The 17,931-nt window shown below is 42.9% G+C and overlaps 2 protein-coding genes across 2 annotated transcripts; one reads left to right on the top strand and one right to left on the bottom strand.

Moving 5' to 3' along the window:
• Positions 1–2,914: 2,914 nt before the first annotated feature.
• Positions 2,915–13,545, bottom strand: PSMA2 (proteasome 20S subunit alpha 2). Its single transcript, XM_081165236.1, has 8 exons — positions 13,421–13,545; positions 12,021–12,097; positions 9,441–9,573; positions 7,373–7,495; positions 6,041–6,122; positions 5,060–5,133; positions 3,367–3,424; positions 2,915–3,281 (listed from the first exon to the last, which is right to left on the bottom strand). Exons 1-8 carry the CDS (start codon positions 13,459–13,461, stop codon positions 3,165–3,167), a joined length of 705 nt encoding a protein of 234 aa, XP_081021362.1. The 5' UTR covers positions 13,462–13,545; the 3' UTR covers positions 2,915–3,164.
• A 4-nt stretch (positions 13,546–13,549) lies between these two features.
• On the top strand, positions 13,550–16,668 carry MRPL32 (mitochondrial ribosomal protein L32). Its single transcript, XM_081165218.1, has 3 exons — positions 13,550–14,054; positions 15,492–15,673; positions 16,042–16,668. The coding sequence occupies exons 1-3, from the start codon at positions 13,565–13,567 to the stop codon at positions 16,294–16,296; spliced, it is 927 nt and encodes a 308-aa protein (XP_081021344.1). The 5' UTR covers positions 13,550–13,564; the 3' UTR covers positions 16,297–16,668.
• The last annotated feature ends 1,263 nt before the right edge of the window (positions 16,669–17,931 follow it).

Below are 17,931 nucleotides of genomic sequence, written 5' to 3'. Positions count from 1 at the left end.
AAGGGTCATCCAGTGCAACCCATTTTGAAATCAATTCAAGACTTCTGCCACAGAATTTAGGAAGCTGCCATATATAATCAGACCATTAAGTCCAACTAGTACTGTCTACACTGACTGGCAGCAGCAGTGGCTCTTCAGGGTTTCAGGCAGGGAGCCTCTCCCAGCCCTACCTGAAGATGCCAGAAGGGACTGCAAGGTAAGCACTGCCACAGAGCTATGTGGCCCCTCCCTTGGAAAGTTGAAACTGAATGGTGTTTCTTTTAAACTAACAAATGAGTTGTGTTTGATGAGGAGGGTGGTTAGGAACAAGTGCTGCAATTGTGTGCAGAGCACATCAGTTTTCCTGGAGCCTTTGCGCCGTTTTGGACAACCACAACTCCTATCAGCACAGCCAGCTGATAGGACCAGTTAGTGCATTAGGTTTGATGTATCTATATAGGGTTGCCATACATCTGGATTTTCCTGGACATTTGACTGATTTCTGCCTGGGCACTGCTTCCAACTGCAGTATTCCGTGTATGTCTAGGAAGTTTGGGGTGTATGGCAACCCATGTTGACCGTCATTTTTGCCAACTTTTCTGAAAATAGCTCAAAAACGTCTTTTTTGCAGTTTTGCTAAAGAAAGCTCAACAACTTTGGTCAAAACTATTGTGTCTGGATTTTCACTTTTTGAAATGTGGCATCCCTGTCTATCAAGAAAGTTCTAAGGGGAAGTTCACAGGGTGGAAATGCAGTGCTATGCTGTTGTGTGTTAATTCTAATCCTGCATTTTAAAACCTAAGCAAGAAATTCCGAAAACAAAGCTACAACATTCCTTTGTATTGAATTTCTGATTGTTGTGAGACATTTTTCTGTGAGAATAAACCATCTTTGTCAACCTTACATACTTTTTTGGCAGAGGTTATAGCACTGGATTAAAAGGGAACCTTTAACCTTGTGCACTTGTGTATCTCTACAGCTCACAACAGTGTTTTTTGCAGACTACAATCAGCACCTGGAATTCTTACTACAGAAGAATTTTGACTAAAGTTCAACATACCATCTCAGTTGGTCAGACAAACCTATTTTTGTTCGTGTTTAGATTTTATCAAATTTCCAAGCACACCATATCACCACCCTGTGGACAAAGTTTCCAAGCAAATATATCCACTAAATTGTTCTATGCCTCTCTAATCAATGTTTTTTCCTGTGGCTCAAACATTCTATTTACATATCAGATTTTTTTTTTTTTAGTTTTTGGAAACTCAGTGGCACATACCATTTACCCAAGGGGTCAGACTGTACCAGTATGTACTTTACTTGTTACCCCAACACTCAAGTATCAGTCAGAATGCCTGAAAATACCCCACTGAACATAAGAGGGAGAGTAGTGTTGTGTGCATGTCTTGCTTGTGGGTTTCCCAAGCCTATATGACTGGCCATTGTGGGAACAGAATACTGTAAAGGAAATAGGGCTAGGTTTTTGGTCTGATCCAACAGAACTCTTAAATGCTTATGACTCAGCTAAATTAAAAACAAACACGCACAGAAAAAAGTTTGACTCCATTCAGTGATGTTAACGTTTTTCTCAATTACTCTATGGTGCCTCATTCACACGTACAACTCACCTCTTCACATTACAGTCAATGAATGATCAATGTGCATGGATGAGGGAGCAATGTCTTGCTCATTTATCACATCGCATACTCTTTTCTCAAACAAGCCCTACGTGTGGTTATCCACAGCAATCCTTCAGGTCAAATTAGGATGACTGACCCAAAGTCACCTATGGAGCTTTACAGCTGAATTGTAAACTCAAGTGGAATGTTCCCTGGTCCAAATGGGGCAGTCCCCCAGGGGGCAAAGGACAAATCACAATGTGAGACCAGTTACCTTAACACCCCCCTCAGACCACCTCTGCCACCCTTCCTCCTATGCGAGAGTGAACTCCTCCTGCCCTACTTTTTGTTGTTGCTGTTATCCTGCCACTTTACCACCAGCTTTTCCATCTGTAAAATTTTTGAACATGAGCTTTCATGTATCTTGAAAACTCACTTTGTCTTTCAATGAGTTCGTCCAATAAAGGTTGCATTTCCTACATATTTCTTGCCCTAATACACGGGTGTCAAACACAAGGCCCGCAGGCTGAATCCGGCCCGCCAGACCTCATCATGTGGCTGGCCTTCACCTTTTATTCTCGCTTTTTCTTTTTTTTTTTACACAAGAAAGCCGCCTCTTCAGCGCATGCGCGGCAGCCTACAAGCCAGGGAACGTCTGCCCTCTAGCGGCGCCAGCCATTCTACACAGGAAACCTCCACTTTACATGCATTCAGGAAACCTCCACTTGTTTTTATATTGAGCGCATGCCATCCTGCGATGTGACAGATCCAACGGCTGCCTGAACCCTTCTCTCCTGTACTGTAAGTACATATGATGTATAGTCCTACAGATACAACCGGCCCTTTGAGGGTGACCAAACTGCTGATGCGGCCCCCCGATGAATTTGAGTTTGACACCCCTGCCCTAATGGATCACTGTGACAGTGGGGGCAAACACTGCACCTTCTCACTTACACCAGGGAGGGAGGTAGTGAACCTGCCACATGAGTAGAAGACAGATCTCTAACACACGTGGTACCAAGACTGCTTTCTGTTCTGACTTGTAGCAGCTTGCTAACTAAAGTCTTTCAGTATTAAATGCTGAATGCATATCATCTGATTTGATTCACAGCCCCTTTGATTTAACTGCTCCCATAGAGGCCTGCATAATATCTCACTCAAGACATACATTTAGAAAGCTTTTAACAGAAGCTCTGCCAGTTCAGCTGAGGGTAGTTCCAAAGGATTTATGAATATTTTAAAACTGTGCTTCTGAATAAAATTTGTGGTGGTGGTAAAATCAGAGGGAACTCAGTATAATTAAATGCCTTATGAAGTTTTACCTAGAAATCACACCACTCCTGGTATGTTTATTTTTTCATATTGTGTATTCTTGTACAGTGTTTAATATTTTAAAGAACAATAATTCCACATTTTCAATATTAGGACAGTAGTATTTGGATCCATAATATTTCTTTTTTAAAAAATCTAGCAGATAAAGTAGAAATGAGAGTGCAGAAGCCAAATATTTAAATGGCTGGGGGAAAAGATCCTTGTATGTATTGAGGCAGTCTTCCTTAACGCATACTAGGCAATTGCAGCCAGGTAATCCTTGACCTCAGTTGGAGTGAGTCTTCTAAATCCTGCCTCATTACAGATGCCAACCTCTATGTTATCTTCTGTCATTTGTCCTTCAAAGCTTTCCTAGAGAGAGGGAAAGACAGGTTCCTTCATGAAAATGCAATTCACAAACTAGAGTTTTAACAAATACACTGCAGATGTTTCTTACCTTCAGTGTCAATATAGCAGTATGAATAGCATCTTCAAGCTCCAAGTCTTCGTTGTACCTATGAAAGAACAGAAGTTTTCTAATAAATATATTTTACTGTTGCTGCAACAGCAAACATTCACAGAACTGAAAATTAGTTTCACATGGCCAAGGGCTGCATATTGCAAATAACTTCCTATGCAACATTGCAAATACCATTTGAAACACAGGAATGTCAAATCATTTGGGGATATGGCAGGACAGTAGAGTGTACTCAAAAAATACGCATTGGGCACACACAAACTATTTAGACACACTTAAAGGGTATTTGGATGCCAACCAATAGATTTAGACAAAATATTGCAATTTACAGTAGAAGTTACACCAGCTTATTAGACACACAAGGTCTTCCAGAAGTAGAAGCCTTAGTCACCTTTGGTCTTATTAGATGCTAAACATTCAAGACCATGAGGAAATGTCATCAAATAGTACCCACACAACTGGTTTATTTAAGTGTAGAAACTGTATTGCATTCTCTCTTCTCCAACTTAGCATGAGTCTCACAAGTCTGAATATTAACAGAACGTTGTATTTCAACTAGTCCAGTGGTTCCCAACCTTTTTTGGGAGGGGCCATGCCCACCTAAGCATCTCTAAAATCCTGATGCCCCCCACCCATGACATATAATTCTTCTTATTAAGAAAGTGAAAAGGCCATTAATTGTTAATAACTCATTCTGGAATTGTCCCCCTTAAAAAAATCAAATCAAATTGCCCCCCCCCCCGGGAGACCAGTGCTCCTCTGGACATTAGCAGCACTGAAGTGACCTCCCCAGGGCATAAGCCTGGCCAGTGTGTATGGAGGACCTGAGCTGCCGGACGACAAGACCTTCCCCCTCTCGGCCTCGCTGATGTGGTCCAAAGAAAAACAGCAATACATTTGGCATCAGCTTAGCTGCAGGAGTTGCCAGAAGGCAGCATACAAGGCAACATCCAACTGTCTTAAGGATCCTTTTCTTCCCCCTGAAGATATTCCGCAAGGCAGCATGGAGGTTTAGGATCAGTTTTCCTGCTCCTAGATGGGCTATCTTCCCAGGCTGACGAGCCCCATCTGCCCCAAAGTAGGGGAGCTTTTTATGTATTTCTATGTACACAAATTCTATGTTAATTAGCGTGCACTGACCCCAAGTGGATGTTCTGAGGCCTCAAAGAGCTGGCCCTGATCCCCATGAATTACAGGATGTTTCAATTACAGCAGAATCTTGCTGTCAAGCCTTGAGTCATGCACATTATCAATGAGGCTCTGAAGGAAACTGGAATCCACAGGATGTGGCCACTACCAATGCTTTCACCACTGCTGAAGATGATGTGATTACTGATCCTGGGGTGGAAGAGAGTCGAGAGCCAGGGATGGGACTCGAAACCTCCATGCTCCAAGCTGTACTTTAGGGAAAGGTTAATTGGTAACTTCTCATCAAGCTGTTAAATGGGATCACCATACCTACACAAGCTTCTCCTAACAAAAGCAAATTGTCATTTTTGTCTCATTTTCACAGGTGTTTCTAGCATTCTTAGTCGTTTTTAAACTATAGCCCTTCAACACCTAGGAAAGAGCCAGTCTAGACACGGAAAACAACACATCATTACAGTACATATAAACTTCTACTATCTTCATATTTTATTACTGATTTGCAGTTATGTAATCATAACATTACCTCTTTTCAAGGAATGTCTTTCCATTTACATAGTTTTTCCCCATTGCAGTTGCTTTCCACGCAAAATAAGCACCCTGGAAAAAGTGAGAAAGACAGGGAGTAAATTTATGAGAACACATTATCTTCTAGTCACTGATCAATGCAGTAAAAAATGAGCCTCATTTAGGGATCTCTGCTTGGAGAGATGCAGAGCAATCATATACATGTCTACTCAGAAGTAAGCCCCACTGAGTTCAGTGGGACTTAACCCTAGGTGGGACGGTATAGCAGGGGTAGCAAAGATGGAGCCTTCAGGATTTGCTGGACTACAATTCCCATCATCCCTGACCACTGGCCATGGTGGCTGGGGCTGCCAGCAATTGCTGTATAACAACATCTGGAGGGCACTATACCTGGGGTTTAGGATAGCAGACCAATTCAATGTCATACCACTAGATTCTAAAAAATAAAAATAAGTTGAGAACTATTATCTAAAGCCTCCAGTGAGCTTTTGCCTGATACATCTGTACTGCCAGGTTCACTTTCAAAATTCCCCAGCTTTAATTCCCCAATCACTCTTTAAACCCTTGATTTAAAAAGAAATTTAAGGAAAAATTACCTACTACCGCTACTAGCTATTGTAACAAAACGGAAACCTCAAATTCAGAAGCAGCCAGTTTCTGAATATTAATTGCTGAGGTGGGAGAACTACTGAATAATCTCTTCCTTATGGGCCTCCATGTTGGAAATAGGATTCTGGACAGGAGAGATGTTTCACCTAATCCGCCAAGGCTCTCTTTATGCTCTTACAACTGTAAAACTGATCACCCAAGATGTCCTGAGAGTCTGTAACCTTATTCTAGTCCAGATGCTTATCATTCCCCACCCACTTATCTGGATTAATTAAAAAAACAGAAAAAATATGGCAATATTCCAGATCTTTGAGTAAACATCCATGCTTTCTATTTAAGGCTATTAAGAAGCTCCATTATGAATACTTACAGATGGATCAGACTGGAATAAGTATGGTCGTCCCTCATTCCACCCACATATTAGCAATGATACACCAAATGGGCGTACACCCCTACGAAGCAAAACATTTGAAAAGGATTAATGATAACAGAAGGTTATCTTGGGAACAAGTAAGATCAGCATTAAGGATGCTGACTGACGGACTCATCTATGAACACACACACAAGCATATTCCTCTTCTATATATTCTAAAGAAGTTACATCATGCCTCGTACAAATAGTTTGTACACTTTGTTTCTGAGTCCTTATGGCTGCCAACTGTTTTCTTGGTTCTGTTTCTATGCCTTAACCAGCAACCTTCCATACAGAAATTAAGCAGCTCGATATTTTGCTGGCTATGAGACAGATGGGAAGAGATCGTCATCTTTATTTTGAACCCCACTTTCCCCTATGAAAAAGGGAGTCCAAAGCAGCTAACATCATACAGAAACAAACACAAGACTTCAAAAAACAATATAAAAAATGCTACATTAAAGCTATAAACTTTTTATTCAATACTAAAGAAAACAGTTAAATACAAAACTCATAGATATTTCAGTAGAGAAAATACAAGGAAGGAAAGACCAGCCCATTGCTTAATTTTAGCAAGTCAAACAACTGTTCCAATGTACAAGAACAGGTCCAGGAAATTACTGGCAACTCTACTTTTCCTACTTAGAAAACTGTAAAAAAATATACAAAAACGACTTTAGCACAGAAAAGCATTTAAGGCATAACAGTAACTGTATTTCCTGCTCTTCATTCTCCTTTGCATAAATAGCTTCCAGGCTTATAGGTAATCAGCTTGAGAGTGGGGTCTTCCTGTTCAGCACACTTAAAAGTATCAGACCAAATGCTCTTCAAAAGTGAATGCAGTGATACCTCGGGTTAAAGTAGCTTCAGGTTGAGCGTTTTTAGGTTGCGTTCCGCAGCGACCTGGAAGTAACGGAACGGATTACTTCCGGGTTTCGCCACTCGCGCATGCGCAGGCGCTCAAAATGACGCACAGGCAGGTTGTGTTCTGCTCAGGATGCAAACGGGGCTCCGGAACAGATCCCATTCGCATCCCGAGGTACCACTGTAGAAGAACAGGAGGAGAGTTTATGGGGCTGGCCATGGCATGCAGACAAGGCTGAACTCTTGTCTGTATGTACCCAGTCTGATTTGCAGCTTCTCAGATGGAGAGGCAAAAATCTCACTGATATATGGTAAAAGTGTGAGGGGCTGCATTAGAGTACAGTCTATTCTGCATACAGTACAGCTCTTAGTAAATTTCAGTTGTTTTAGAATAAACAAGGGGCAGGGGGAAGGGGGAAGGCATACCCAGATTGTGTGTATTCTTGCATTACAGAAGCAATTCTCTGCACTAGCTGAGCTGTTGGAATAGGTTCGTGGTAAACCAAGTAGTACTGCTGGGCCAGTTTGCGTGCTCTGTGGACAAGTACTCTGAGAAAAAGAAGAAAAGAAATAGTGAGTGAGTGAGTGAAGAAATCAGAACATCCATTATAACTTAAAGTCCAAAGCAACTTGAGAAAGATTAAACTGAAGGAATATTTACTATCAGCTAATGAAAGAATTTGACACTGCACTGGGATATATCAACTCAAAAAAGGTTGTCTATTATTGTGAGGTTACGAATGTGCTACAGCGGCCAGACCATTTCTGTCCAAGAAAGGGAGTGGTTAGCATACCAGCCAACGTTGGTAACAGATGCACCACACTAGAGGATACCTGGGCCTCTAGTATAAAAGATGATTCAATGAACACCCTTAAAATATGAACCTGTTTGTTTAGGTAGAGCATAACCCCTTTCAGAACAGACAATCTCTCAAAATTTGGATCCAGGAACCTTTCACCCATAGCCTGTCTTATCATGATTCAGTGTCAGTTTATTTGCCCTCATCCAGTCAATCAGCTCCCATCATCCCTGACCACTGGCTATAGTAGCTGGAGCTTATGGGAGTTGGAAGACCAAAAACATCTGGAAGGCCCAATGTTCCCTATCCCTGCAATAACTTATGAGCAATGTTTCTCAGCTCTGTAATATTGTGGGATGTGGTAGCTCAAGATTCTCCAAATATGACTAAAAACCAAACGCTAGCCCATTAATTTGTATCATGAACAAAGCTAGCAGTCAGACACTCCTAACAGTGCTAGCCCCACCCTCAAAGAGCCACACATTAGACAGACACATCTGCAACAAAAAAACTTATGCAAGTAGACTTGCAGCAGGGGTTGCCAACACGGTTCCAATGGGTGCCATAACTTAGGACCACTAGGTGGGGGCCCTACACTTTGCACTTTCATTAAAAAAAGAAAAGCCTGTAGCCCTACTAAAGAGAATTTTATCAAGCAAAATGTACAGTTACCCTCCCAAGTGATTTCTGTGAAATTAGCCAGCCTGGCTGCTCCTGCCTGTTGCTTTTTTCAGTCAAACAGTGAAGTGACTGATAAGTCTGGATGACAGGCAACAGGAATTTCTTGGGTCCTAAGGAGGTCCTGCTTTATCCTACCCTTTCATACACCTTTCCTCCTCCTTATTTTCTAGTCTTTGAAATCTCTGTAGCTCACTTTTCCTTTTTTCCCCTAGCAACCAGGATGCATCTTTTCTGTGATGGGTTTTCTGAGATCAGGTACTCCCTAGAAATTATTTTCTGTAAACAGTACTATATAATAAGTGTGGGTGGATATTAAAAATCCACCCCCCAACCTGAAAAGGCAAATGTAAAACTTTGCAAACAGGCATATGGGTGACTCCTCCTGTGCAGGAAACAAAGACTAGGCACTTATTAAGAATTCATGGTATAGTTAATCTGCAGTGCAATGGTATACATGTCTACGCATAAGTATGTCTCTTTGTCTTTAATGGGTCTTACTTCTAGGTAAGTGAGTACAGAATGGCAAACTAGGCTTTAGTTTAGCATTGGCACTGGGGAAAACAAAGGGTTGTGTCTTTAACAGCTGTATGGTAGTTTAAGCTTTTCCTAATATGGAAATACAATTATGGGAAAAGCTTCACCTTGGGTGTACTCTCCAATTTTGTGTTGTGTCACGCCTCCCATAGCAGCCACTTTGTGGCTGGCACCCACAGAACTCTCTCAAAATTCAAAATATGCCCAGTGGCCCAAAAAGGTTGGTGACTCCTGCCTTGCATACATGTCAGGGTGAAGCCTTGTGCAACCTTGGGGACAGGACCAGAGCTGCACCCCATTCTACATGTGTCTCCACTTCTCGTGATGCACACATGAAGAGGGTCAAGACATGTATCATCCATCCAGAGAATGTTGAAATGGCACCACAGACCCAATGCTGTGCTGCCTATAGCGGGGCAAGAGTCAAAGACCAATAGCAAGAGTCTATCACAGTGTTTCCCTCCTTGCCTTCAAGATACCTGTAATCAGGACCCATGCCACTATACACCAAGCCTATGTGTTTGGTTATGGATTCCACTTTGTGTACACTCCGTTCATCATACAGAATGGATTTCTGCTTTTTTTCTGTTGCCAGTACCACGCCATTTGAAGCTGCACAAAGAAAACAAATATTTTAGTCAATGTAGTTAAAATATCTTCCTTCCATTTTCCTTGTAATCTTTCAAATCCACAATGCTTAAAGCAGGCAACTAGAATAATTCATCTACTTGTATATCCTTTACTAATCATATCACATAAATCCAATGCATTATTTGGCACTATTACTAAGGATGCCTACCCCACCAGATGATTTGGTTCAAACCCCAAATTGGCACTGCATAATAAAACAGGCCAATTCGACTCAGATAAATTTGGTGGCAGCTCGATTCAACTCAGGGGCCTCTGTGATGGACACCTTTCAAGTTTGATTAAAAAAAAAAACCAAAGAACATCAAACATCAAAACATACTAATATTTGGGTAGAACTGGATGAAATCTTAAGAAACATTGCCCCTTCTAAAGGAATGAATCCTGCCAAATTTCAGAAGGATACATGCAGTTTTGCTCCTGCAGCTGTTAAGTGATTCCCACTATATCTCCCCCAGCCAAAGTTCCTTTAAAGTTAATTTTTGGGTAGAAATAATCAGATGATATTTTCTTTATGAATAAAATAATTCCCTCCAATTATAAACTAAAGTTGTTGGATGTGAAAGAGGCCCCCCTCAAAAAAAACAACAAAAAAAAACCCCTCTGACCATTTCCTCAAGTTAGTGATACAAGTTTCTGGTTTGCAAAGCTGCTCTTATTTCCTCCCTTCCACCCATACCGAGGTATCACAAATCACTTCAGGGTTCACTGCACAGTACAAGGCTGCATGGGTTGAAGCAGATCTCACTTGGCTTTGGGAGAAACTCAAAATCCTTCCAAGACAGCCAAATCCAATAAACACCCCTAATGGTTATGTGTTACCTCAATATCACTGGACATGCCTACTTAGGGGGAAAAAAGAAAAAGTTCAGTAAAAAACTGAAAAGAAGCTTTTGAAACTTTCTACCTTCAAATACCTCATTCCACATTATCTGCTGAGGAATCTTAGCAGCTCTGCCTCACAACAGATGTGGAGGATTGTGTGAAGTGCACCCTGGCTAGGCCTGTCTGGCCTCATAGTGGCCCAATGCAAACTGACTGCACCTTACAACACACCATAGAATATATCCAGAACTCCCCTATGGGGTGCGCTGCAGAGGAAAATTAGTAGTGGCAGAGAAGCTGCATCTCAAGGAAGCTTGCCTACTGTTAATCTGAAAATTATAGTTATACTTTCTGTTTCGAAAATATATTTAGATTCTACTTTTTGAAGATGTTTCATAGCCCCACTAAGAATCCCTATATCTAGCTTGGTTAAACATTGACAAGAGTGCTTTTCCTCCCAAGGGCCCCAAGTGGCATGCACTGGGTTTGAATTCAATTCTTAAACTCAAAAACTGGCCAGGAAGAGATTTGTTTTGTTTCAAAACCAAACCACGCATTATCTGTATTTTAACATCAGGATGCTGAACTGCTACAAAGCTAGGGTGGTAATGGGAATCAAGACTTACATGTGCATTATTAGATGGCCAAAAGGGGAAAATGATTATTTCCACAATCATCCCCTCATCCCTGGCCCACAACAACTTACTCTGTAGTTCTTACTCTGGAAGGGTTATGGTTGGAACCCCACTGGGACAAAAATGTAATTTAAAAGCTCTGGGGGTACTAGGATGGGTTCATGTCCCCACCATCCCCATCCCTTTATTTAATATTTTATATACAGTCATACCTCGGGTTACAAACGCTGCGGGTTGTGCATTTTCAGATTGCGGACAGCGCCAAACCCGGAAGTACAGGAACGGGTTACTTCCAGGTTTTGGTGCTTGCGCATGCGCAAAATGATGTCACGTGCATGTGCAAAAGCTGCACTTCAGGCTGCGAATGCTGCGGGTTGCGAACGTGCCTCCCGCACAGATCACGTTTGCAACCCAAGGTATGACTGTCGTTTGTTAAATTTGTATCATACCTCTCCACTAAATGGTGCTCAAGGCAGCTAGCAATAATACAATACATGCTGCTAGACTATAAATCCCACCAGTCCTAGCCAGCATGGTCAATGATTATGGAAGTTGCAATCCAACAGCATCTGGAGGGTCACAGGTTCCCTAACCTCTGAGCTTAATGGAGCTTATTTCTGAGTAGACATGTATAGGTTTGCACTGTTGGTATGACCAAAATAGGGTCAAGCCAGGTTACTGCTTTCACGCTGATTCTTTTCAGATCAATTTCTGGCAATCATACTACACCACAATCCTAACAAAGTCTACTCAGAATTAGGTGGTGTTGAACTCTATGAGGCTTACTCTCAAGCAAATGGGGTTAGGACTTCAGCCTCAATACCCATAATCTATGTCTGCTTTCTCGTTTTTTCTTTGCTTTTAGGTCACAAAATGCCAAAGTAGGTACACACAGACATACAAACTAGCAACATTTTTGTGGGCTTATTAATCGTGCAAGGATTTGAATACCTTTAATTCCAACTGATGGGGCTCCTGCGGCAACAGCTGCCAAAGCATATTCAATCTGAACAAGCTTTCCAGAAGGGCTAAAAGAAAGCAAACAATTCATGAGACACCTTGGCAAGAAAACATTTTCAAATCTGAAAATGCCAAGCAACTTATGGCCTTTCATTGGGCCTTTTTTCACCAATATGATATTGGGCACATTTTAATATAGTAATAATAAAAACAAATAAACAGATAGGAGTCAGCCCCGGTCAATTTAGTGGGACTTACTTTAGTATAAGAGTGTTTAGAATTGTACTACACTTCTCATGTAATCATGCAGTCATGTCAAGGTCTGGCAACAAGCTCAAAGTAATCTCATAATAAAAACTGAAAAGGGGAAAAGAAAGCCCACCAAAATAGTTTTACTTTCGTTTTTGGTGTAACATTTGTTTCATGTTCATAATCCTCAACACACTGAATGCAATGTCATTTATTTCCAAGTAAACATGCATCTGTAAGGCTGCAATCCTATGGAAACTAATTTGGGATTAAGTCCAAATCCCATTCAATTGAATAGGTCTTACTTCCAAGGCGACACTATGATATGATTTATTATTTTCATAAAATCTCAACGCATATACGTTAGTCGTGTGTTCAGAGATATTTGTTTCACTTTCTACAGGGTTATAAGGGAAATGAGGCCTGCTTTGGGCTCTTGCCTTAACCAAGCCATGCGGAGGGAGAGTCAATCCGTGGCTTAAAACCCTGCATACTGGATCCAAAGGCTCATCTCTACATGGTTTAGCAGTGTTAGAAATCCCGATATATAAACTAGGCGCCAAATGCCTCCTTCAACCAGGGTTACAGTCACCAAAATGGAAGGTCTAGTCGGCATTCGCGGGGCAAGCGGCTCGAAAGTTTTATTTACCAATAAAGGCTTTTGTTTCCTGAAATTCATTCTGACTGTGCAGATAAAATATAACTGACAGACTCCTACAAGGTGTGGCATTAATGTGTGAAAACAGTCCCGATCCAATGATCCCCAGGCAGGCGCCTCCGGAGACCTCGGGAGCCATCCTGACACCCGGCATCTTCCCTCGGTCACAAGCGGCCCGCAGGCAGGGGCAAAGGGCTCAGGACCAGGCTGCTGGGAAACCCGCATTCCCTCCAGCACGTCTGGTGGGGAGGCGGGATCCGCGCGAGAAACTTGCGGCCGTTTCCACACGCGGCACCTTCTCCTCCGAGCGAGAGGCGAGAAGCGCCGGCGGTGACTCCGCAAAAACCTCGCCTCTCCCTCCGTCTCGACGGCAACGAGACGGAGCCCCTCCAGAGGCCCCAGAACCCCCCCCCCCTCATTAAAGGACAGCGCCCCGGGCCTCCTGCGCCCGCCCTGCCGCCCCTGAGGGGACACCGCGCCTTACCTGAAAGTGGTGAGGGAGAAGCTGTACCCGCGTTCCGCCATTTTGACCAGCGCGATTGAACCCCCTCGCCCCGCCCTCCCTTCATAACCGTCTCCGCCCACTTTCTGAGGCTGCGCACGCGCGCTGCGTATTGTTTTACAGCGCATGCGCAAAAAGAGAAAACATGTAGAGCGCCGACCTCAGAACCATGAACAGATTGAACTTCCGGGAACTCTCGAAAGCCGCGAAACTCTATGGCAGCCTTTCTCAACCTTGGGTCGTTCGTACCCGCCATCAAACGTTGTTGGACTACAACTCCCGTCATCCCTTGCTAACAGAATTGGTTCCCTCTGCTATGCATGCCGGGAACCGGTGCCTCCCCCTCAGGAGCTAGAGGAGGGCATGCTGGGACATGTAGTCCAGCTCTCTCGCCAAGTGGCTTGGCGGAAACGCCGCCAAAGAGAAGGACGACTCGGTTTCCCAGCGCCCTCAGCGCGGCTGATCCTGACAGGCGCGTTTTCGCGCCGCGAAGGCGGAGGGCCGGTCAAGATGGCGGCGGCCGCGCTGCTGCTGGTCTTCCCGTCTCCTTTGCCTCGGATCCGAGGCTTCCTCCGAAGCTGCTGGTCCCAGCTGGGCTGCCGCAGCCCGCCCGGGGGTAGGTCTTGGCTCCGTCTCCGCCTCTTTCGGCGCATGAGGCGCGTCCTCGAGGTGTCGCGGGGCAGTGGCGTAGCGTGGGGGGTGCAGGGGGGGGCCCGGCTGCACCGGGCGCAACATCTGGGGGTTAGGGTTAGGGGGCGCAAATCCACGGGTTAGGGGGCGCAAATTACTTGCCTTGCCCCGGGTGCTGACAACCCACGCTACGCCACTGTCGCGGGGCCTCCTCCGGGGCGGCTCTCCAGGGGCTTCGCCTCCCAAACGTGGCTTTCCAGCTGTTGCTGTGCAGCTCCCGTCAGCTGGAAACCCAGGCGCCCTTTCAGGACAAGCGCCGCTGGAGACGCCGCTTGACTTGGGGCGGGAAGGATTTGCACTGTTTTGTTCTTGCTTTCATTTTTATGCTGGTGGGAGCTGCCCCGAATGTTTTTTGCAGAGGGGGCTGGATTCTGAAAACTATTCATTTATAAGATTTGTTACCCACCCATCACCCGTGTTATTTACTGTATTGGCCAGAATATAAGCCGCACCTTTAAAATTGGAGGGGGGAAAGAAAAAATACTCGCATATAAGCTGCTCCATTCCTTGCCGCTGTTGGCTGCATACTAGCCGGGGAGTGGGGAGCTGCGCTGCGTTGCTGGCGGCCTTTCCCCTTCCTCGCTCTCTCCACTTTGCCCGCTCCTGGCTGCATACCGGAAGGTCGCGAAGATAAGCCACACGTTAACTTTTCATAGTCGGAATTTGGGGGTTAAAGAGGCTTATATTCAGGCCAATATGGTATTCTACTTACATATTTTGTAAAAATTATGTGCCGTTTGAATATATACCACAAAGTAAGTGTATATATATTTGAATATATATACCACAAAGTAAGTGTGTGTGTGTGTGTGTGTGTGTGTATATATATATACACACACACACACACACACACACCACAAAGTGGTTTACAAAAAGATAAAACAGCAAAATTGAGGAAAAATTCACAAACCTACTTTGAAGCATGATGGTTATGGAAACAGAATATGCAATTACTAACATAACTTGAACCACTACAGTTGTTACTGTCAGTTATCTATTGTTACTAGTTAAATTTGTTATTCACTTTATCTTGCTCATGGCAGACCAGAGCAACTGGAGAGAGGCGGTCCTGGAATTATTGCAGTACAGTTGTACCTTGTTTTGCGGCTGGGATCCGTTCCGGAGCCCTGGCCGCTAGCCAAAGCGCCAAAGGGCAAAGCGCCGCATCTGCGTGTGCGGAACAATTTGTGCTTCTGCGCATGTGTGAAGTGCGATTTAGCACTTCTGCGCATGCTCGAGCGACAAACCTGGAAGTAAGAGTCTCATTGAGCAAAACCACTTCATGAAATATTGTATCTAATTAATAAAGGTAAGCAAATTACCAGAACTATTTGTAACTAAGTTATTTGTATTTGTCTTTAAGCTCCTGCTTTAGCAATTCAGGGTCCAGCTTTTTTGCCTGAACCTATAGAAGAGAATGCTGAAAGTAAGGAGACTCCAAGCTTTCTAGACAGCATATTTTGGATGGCAGCCCCAAAATCAAGGCGGACCATTGAAGTAAATCGCTGCAGGCGAAGGAATCCTAGGAACCTTATAAAAATAAAGGTAACTCATCACATTTCTGTTGTCTTTCTTTATTTTTGTAGATTTTCTATTCTTCAATGCTCTCAAGATGCTTGTAATTTCTTATTTATTCACATTGGTATTGTAACTTTACCACAGGAAAATTTTCATTTAAAATCTGTCTGCAGCTCCTGTGCTGAATCTTTAAAATGGGATGGTATTGCATTTTGAAAACTTAAACCTTTATGTATACTACTTGACATGAGGAATTTCTCAGGTTGCTGGAAAACAATGTATTATATCACAATGGTAATGAGATAGTCATTGCCCTACATGGCTCTTAGCATTTGTGAAATCTCTCTTTTTAAATTGTTCATTGCCCAACGTTTTGTTTTCTTTCTTGTCTTTAGCGAAACATTGACGTCTGTCCTCAGTGTGGCAACCTGAAACTGAAGCATATTCTTTGTGGCTATTGTTATGCAAAGGTTAAACGGGAGACAGTTGCCATAAGGAAAGAAATATCGGCACAGGAGGGAGGACCACATAAGGCTCCACCTGTAGAGACTGTTGTACTGTATGAGGGAGAGAAAGCTAGAGATGAAGATGAAGGCAAGCGGATCATAGAACGAACAAGGAAGCGCCCATCTTGGTTCACACAGGACTGATTATGTAGCACAGTGGAATCTTTGGTCGCAAAATCCTTGATCTCGCAGAGTAAAATAGCTGAAAAAAATGCTACTGATAACACTTATCCCCAGAAAGGGTAAATTTAAATTGTCTTTTTTAATTTGCCATTGTAGTACAGCATCACTGCTGTACTTTAAATGTTAGCTGGATGGCTAATTTAGCTAATGTAAACTTAGCTGATTTTGTCATTGTATTAAAGTTGGTTAAGCAAAGTCAATCATTTGCAGGAGCAGATTCTTACGGCATCTATTTGGTCATATTACACTGTACTGTGCATTGGGGGGGGGGGGAAACCATGGATTTAAACTGTATTTGTAAATGAAATAAAGCATATTCAGCATTATAATAAATACTGTGCGTGGTTCCATTTGAAATTCTGTGAAATTTTGAGCTATGAGGAGGTGAGGATTGTGAGAATGTAAGAAGTCAAGTAAAGCAATGAAGTGAGTTGACATGGATCTCTTGCTGAGTTGGAGCCCAATGGCTGAGAGGTGGTTTTGTTCTTTCATTGCTACTGGCTACATCTAAATAGTGACAGTTCTTTAACATCTGTTTCCATTTAGAAGCTTGTAAAATAGCTAGTTGTGTTTGTGAGGTCCTTTGAGAATCTTTAATGAAAAGGACAACTACGTTAATAGTCTGAACCATAACTTGGGTATGCATGAAGCACTTCTTAAACCAACATAATTTCATTGATTCACCCACTAGTGACACAAATTTAATCTCATTGATTAGATGACATTGAAGTACTGTACCATGTTGTATCTGCATTCATAGAATCATAGAGTTGGAATAGACCACAAGGGCCATCGAGTCCAACCCCCTGCCAAGCAGGAAACACGGAGTTTAACTTTTCCCCATCTATTCTTTGAGAATCCTAATACTGAGCTCATCAACTTTCATCTCTTATAAGGGCCAATATTTTCCCATGATACAGACTTTAGAAGAAATCCTTGTTTGTAATGCATGTAAAACTTACTGTTTTCTACCAAGTGACATTTGCACCTACCACGTACAGTTGTTTATCTTCTTATCCATCAGTTCAAATAACAAAGTTACTCTGGCAGGGGGAAAATAAGAACTCTGTCCCAAGTAAACGCCCATTTTGTGCTCTAAATAAAAAGAAACAAATCAACATAGATGTGTTTGGTTTTATGACTATAGTGGTACCTCGGGTTAAGAACTTAATTCGTTCTGGAGGTCCTGGAGGTCTGTTCTTAACCTGAAACTCTTCTTAACCTGAAGCACCACTTTAGCTAATGGGGGCCTCCTGCTGCCACTTGCCGCTGCATGATTTCTGTTCTCATCCTGAAGCAAAGTTCTTAACCCAAGGTACTATTTCTAGGTTAGTGGAGTCTGTAACCTGAAGTGTCTGTAACCTGAAGCATATGTAACCCGAGGTACCACTGTACATGGTTAATATTTTGCAGAATTTTGAGTTACTTAGCAGGAACTGGGTATAGAAGGAATAGGAAGAGATGAGACATTATGAAGCAAGACTAGAAGGTGTTGGAATAGCGGGGGAGTTTCAAGGCTTCACGGCAGCCTTAGCTCCTTTGATACTTCCTATTTTTCTAATATTTTCTACATCCATCATGACTAGGAACCTGTAA

Source organism: Podarcis bocagei (genome assembly GCF_964188305.1).
Source record: "Podarcis bocagei genome assembly, chromosome: 12".
Lineage (NCBI taxonomy): Eukaryota > Metazoa > Chordata > Lepidosauria > Squamata > Lacertidae > Podarcis > Podarcis bocagei.
The sequence above is the reverse complement of the archived record's forward strand: the minus strand, read 5'-3'. Positions and strand labels throughout refer to the sequence as shown.

Bases quoted from the DNA above. Each gene is read 5' to 3' on its own strand.
- MRPL32 (XM_081165218.1), top strand. From the start codon at position 13,565: ATGCGCAAAAAGAGAAAACATGTAGAGCGCCGACCTCAGAACCATGAA. The intron at 14,055-15,491 runs GTAGGTCTTGGC...TTTGTCTTTAAG, and splicing joins CTGCCGCAGCCCGCCCGGGG to CTCCTGCTTTAGCAATTCAG. The intron at 15,674-16,041 runs GTAACTCATCAC...TCTTGTCTTTAG, and splicing joins GGAACCTTATAAAAATAAAG to CGAAACATTGACGTCTGTCC.
- PSMA2 (XM_081165236.1), bottom strand. From the start codon at position 13,461: ATGGCGGAACGCGGGTACAGCTTCTCCCTCACCACTTTCAG. The intron at 7,496-9,440 runs GTATCTTGAAGG...TCTTTTTCTCAG, and splicing joins GGCATGGGTCCTGATTACAG to AGTACTTGTCCACAGAGCAC. The intron at 6,123-7,372 runs GTATGCCTTCCC...TTTGCTTCGTAG, and splicing joins CAAGAATACACACAATCTGG to GGGTGTACGCCCATTTGGTG.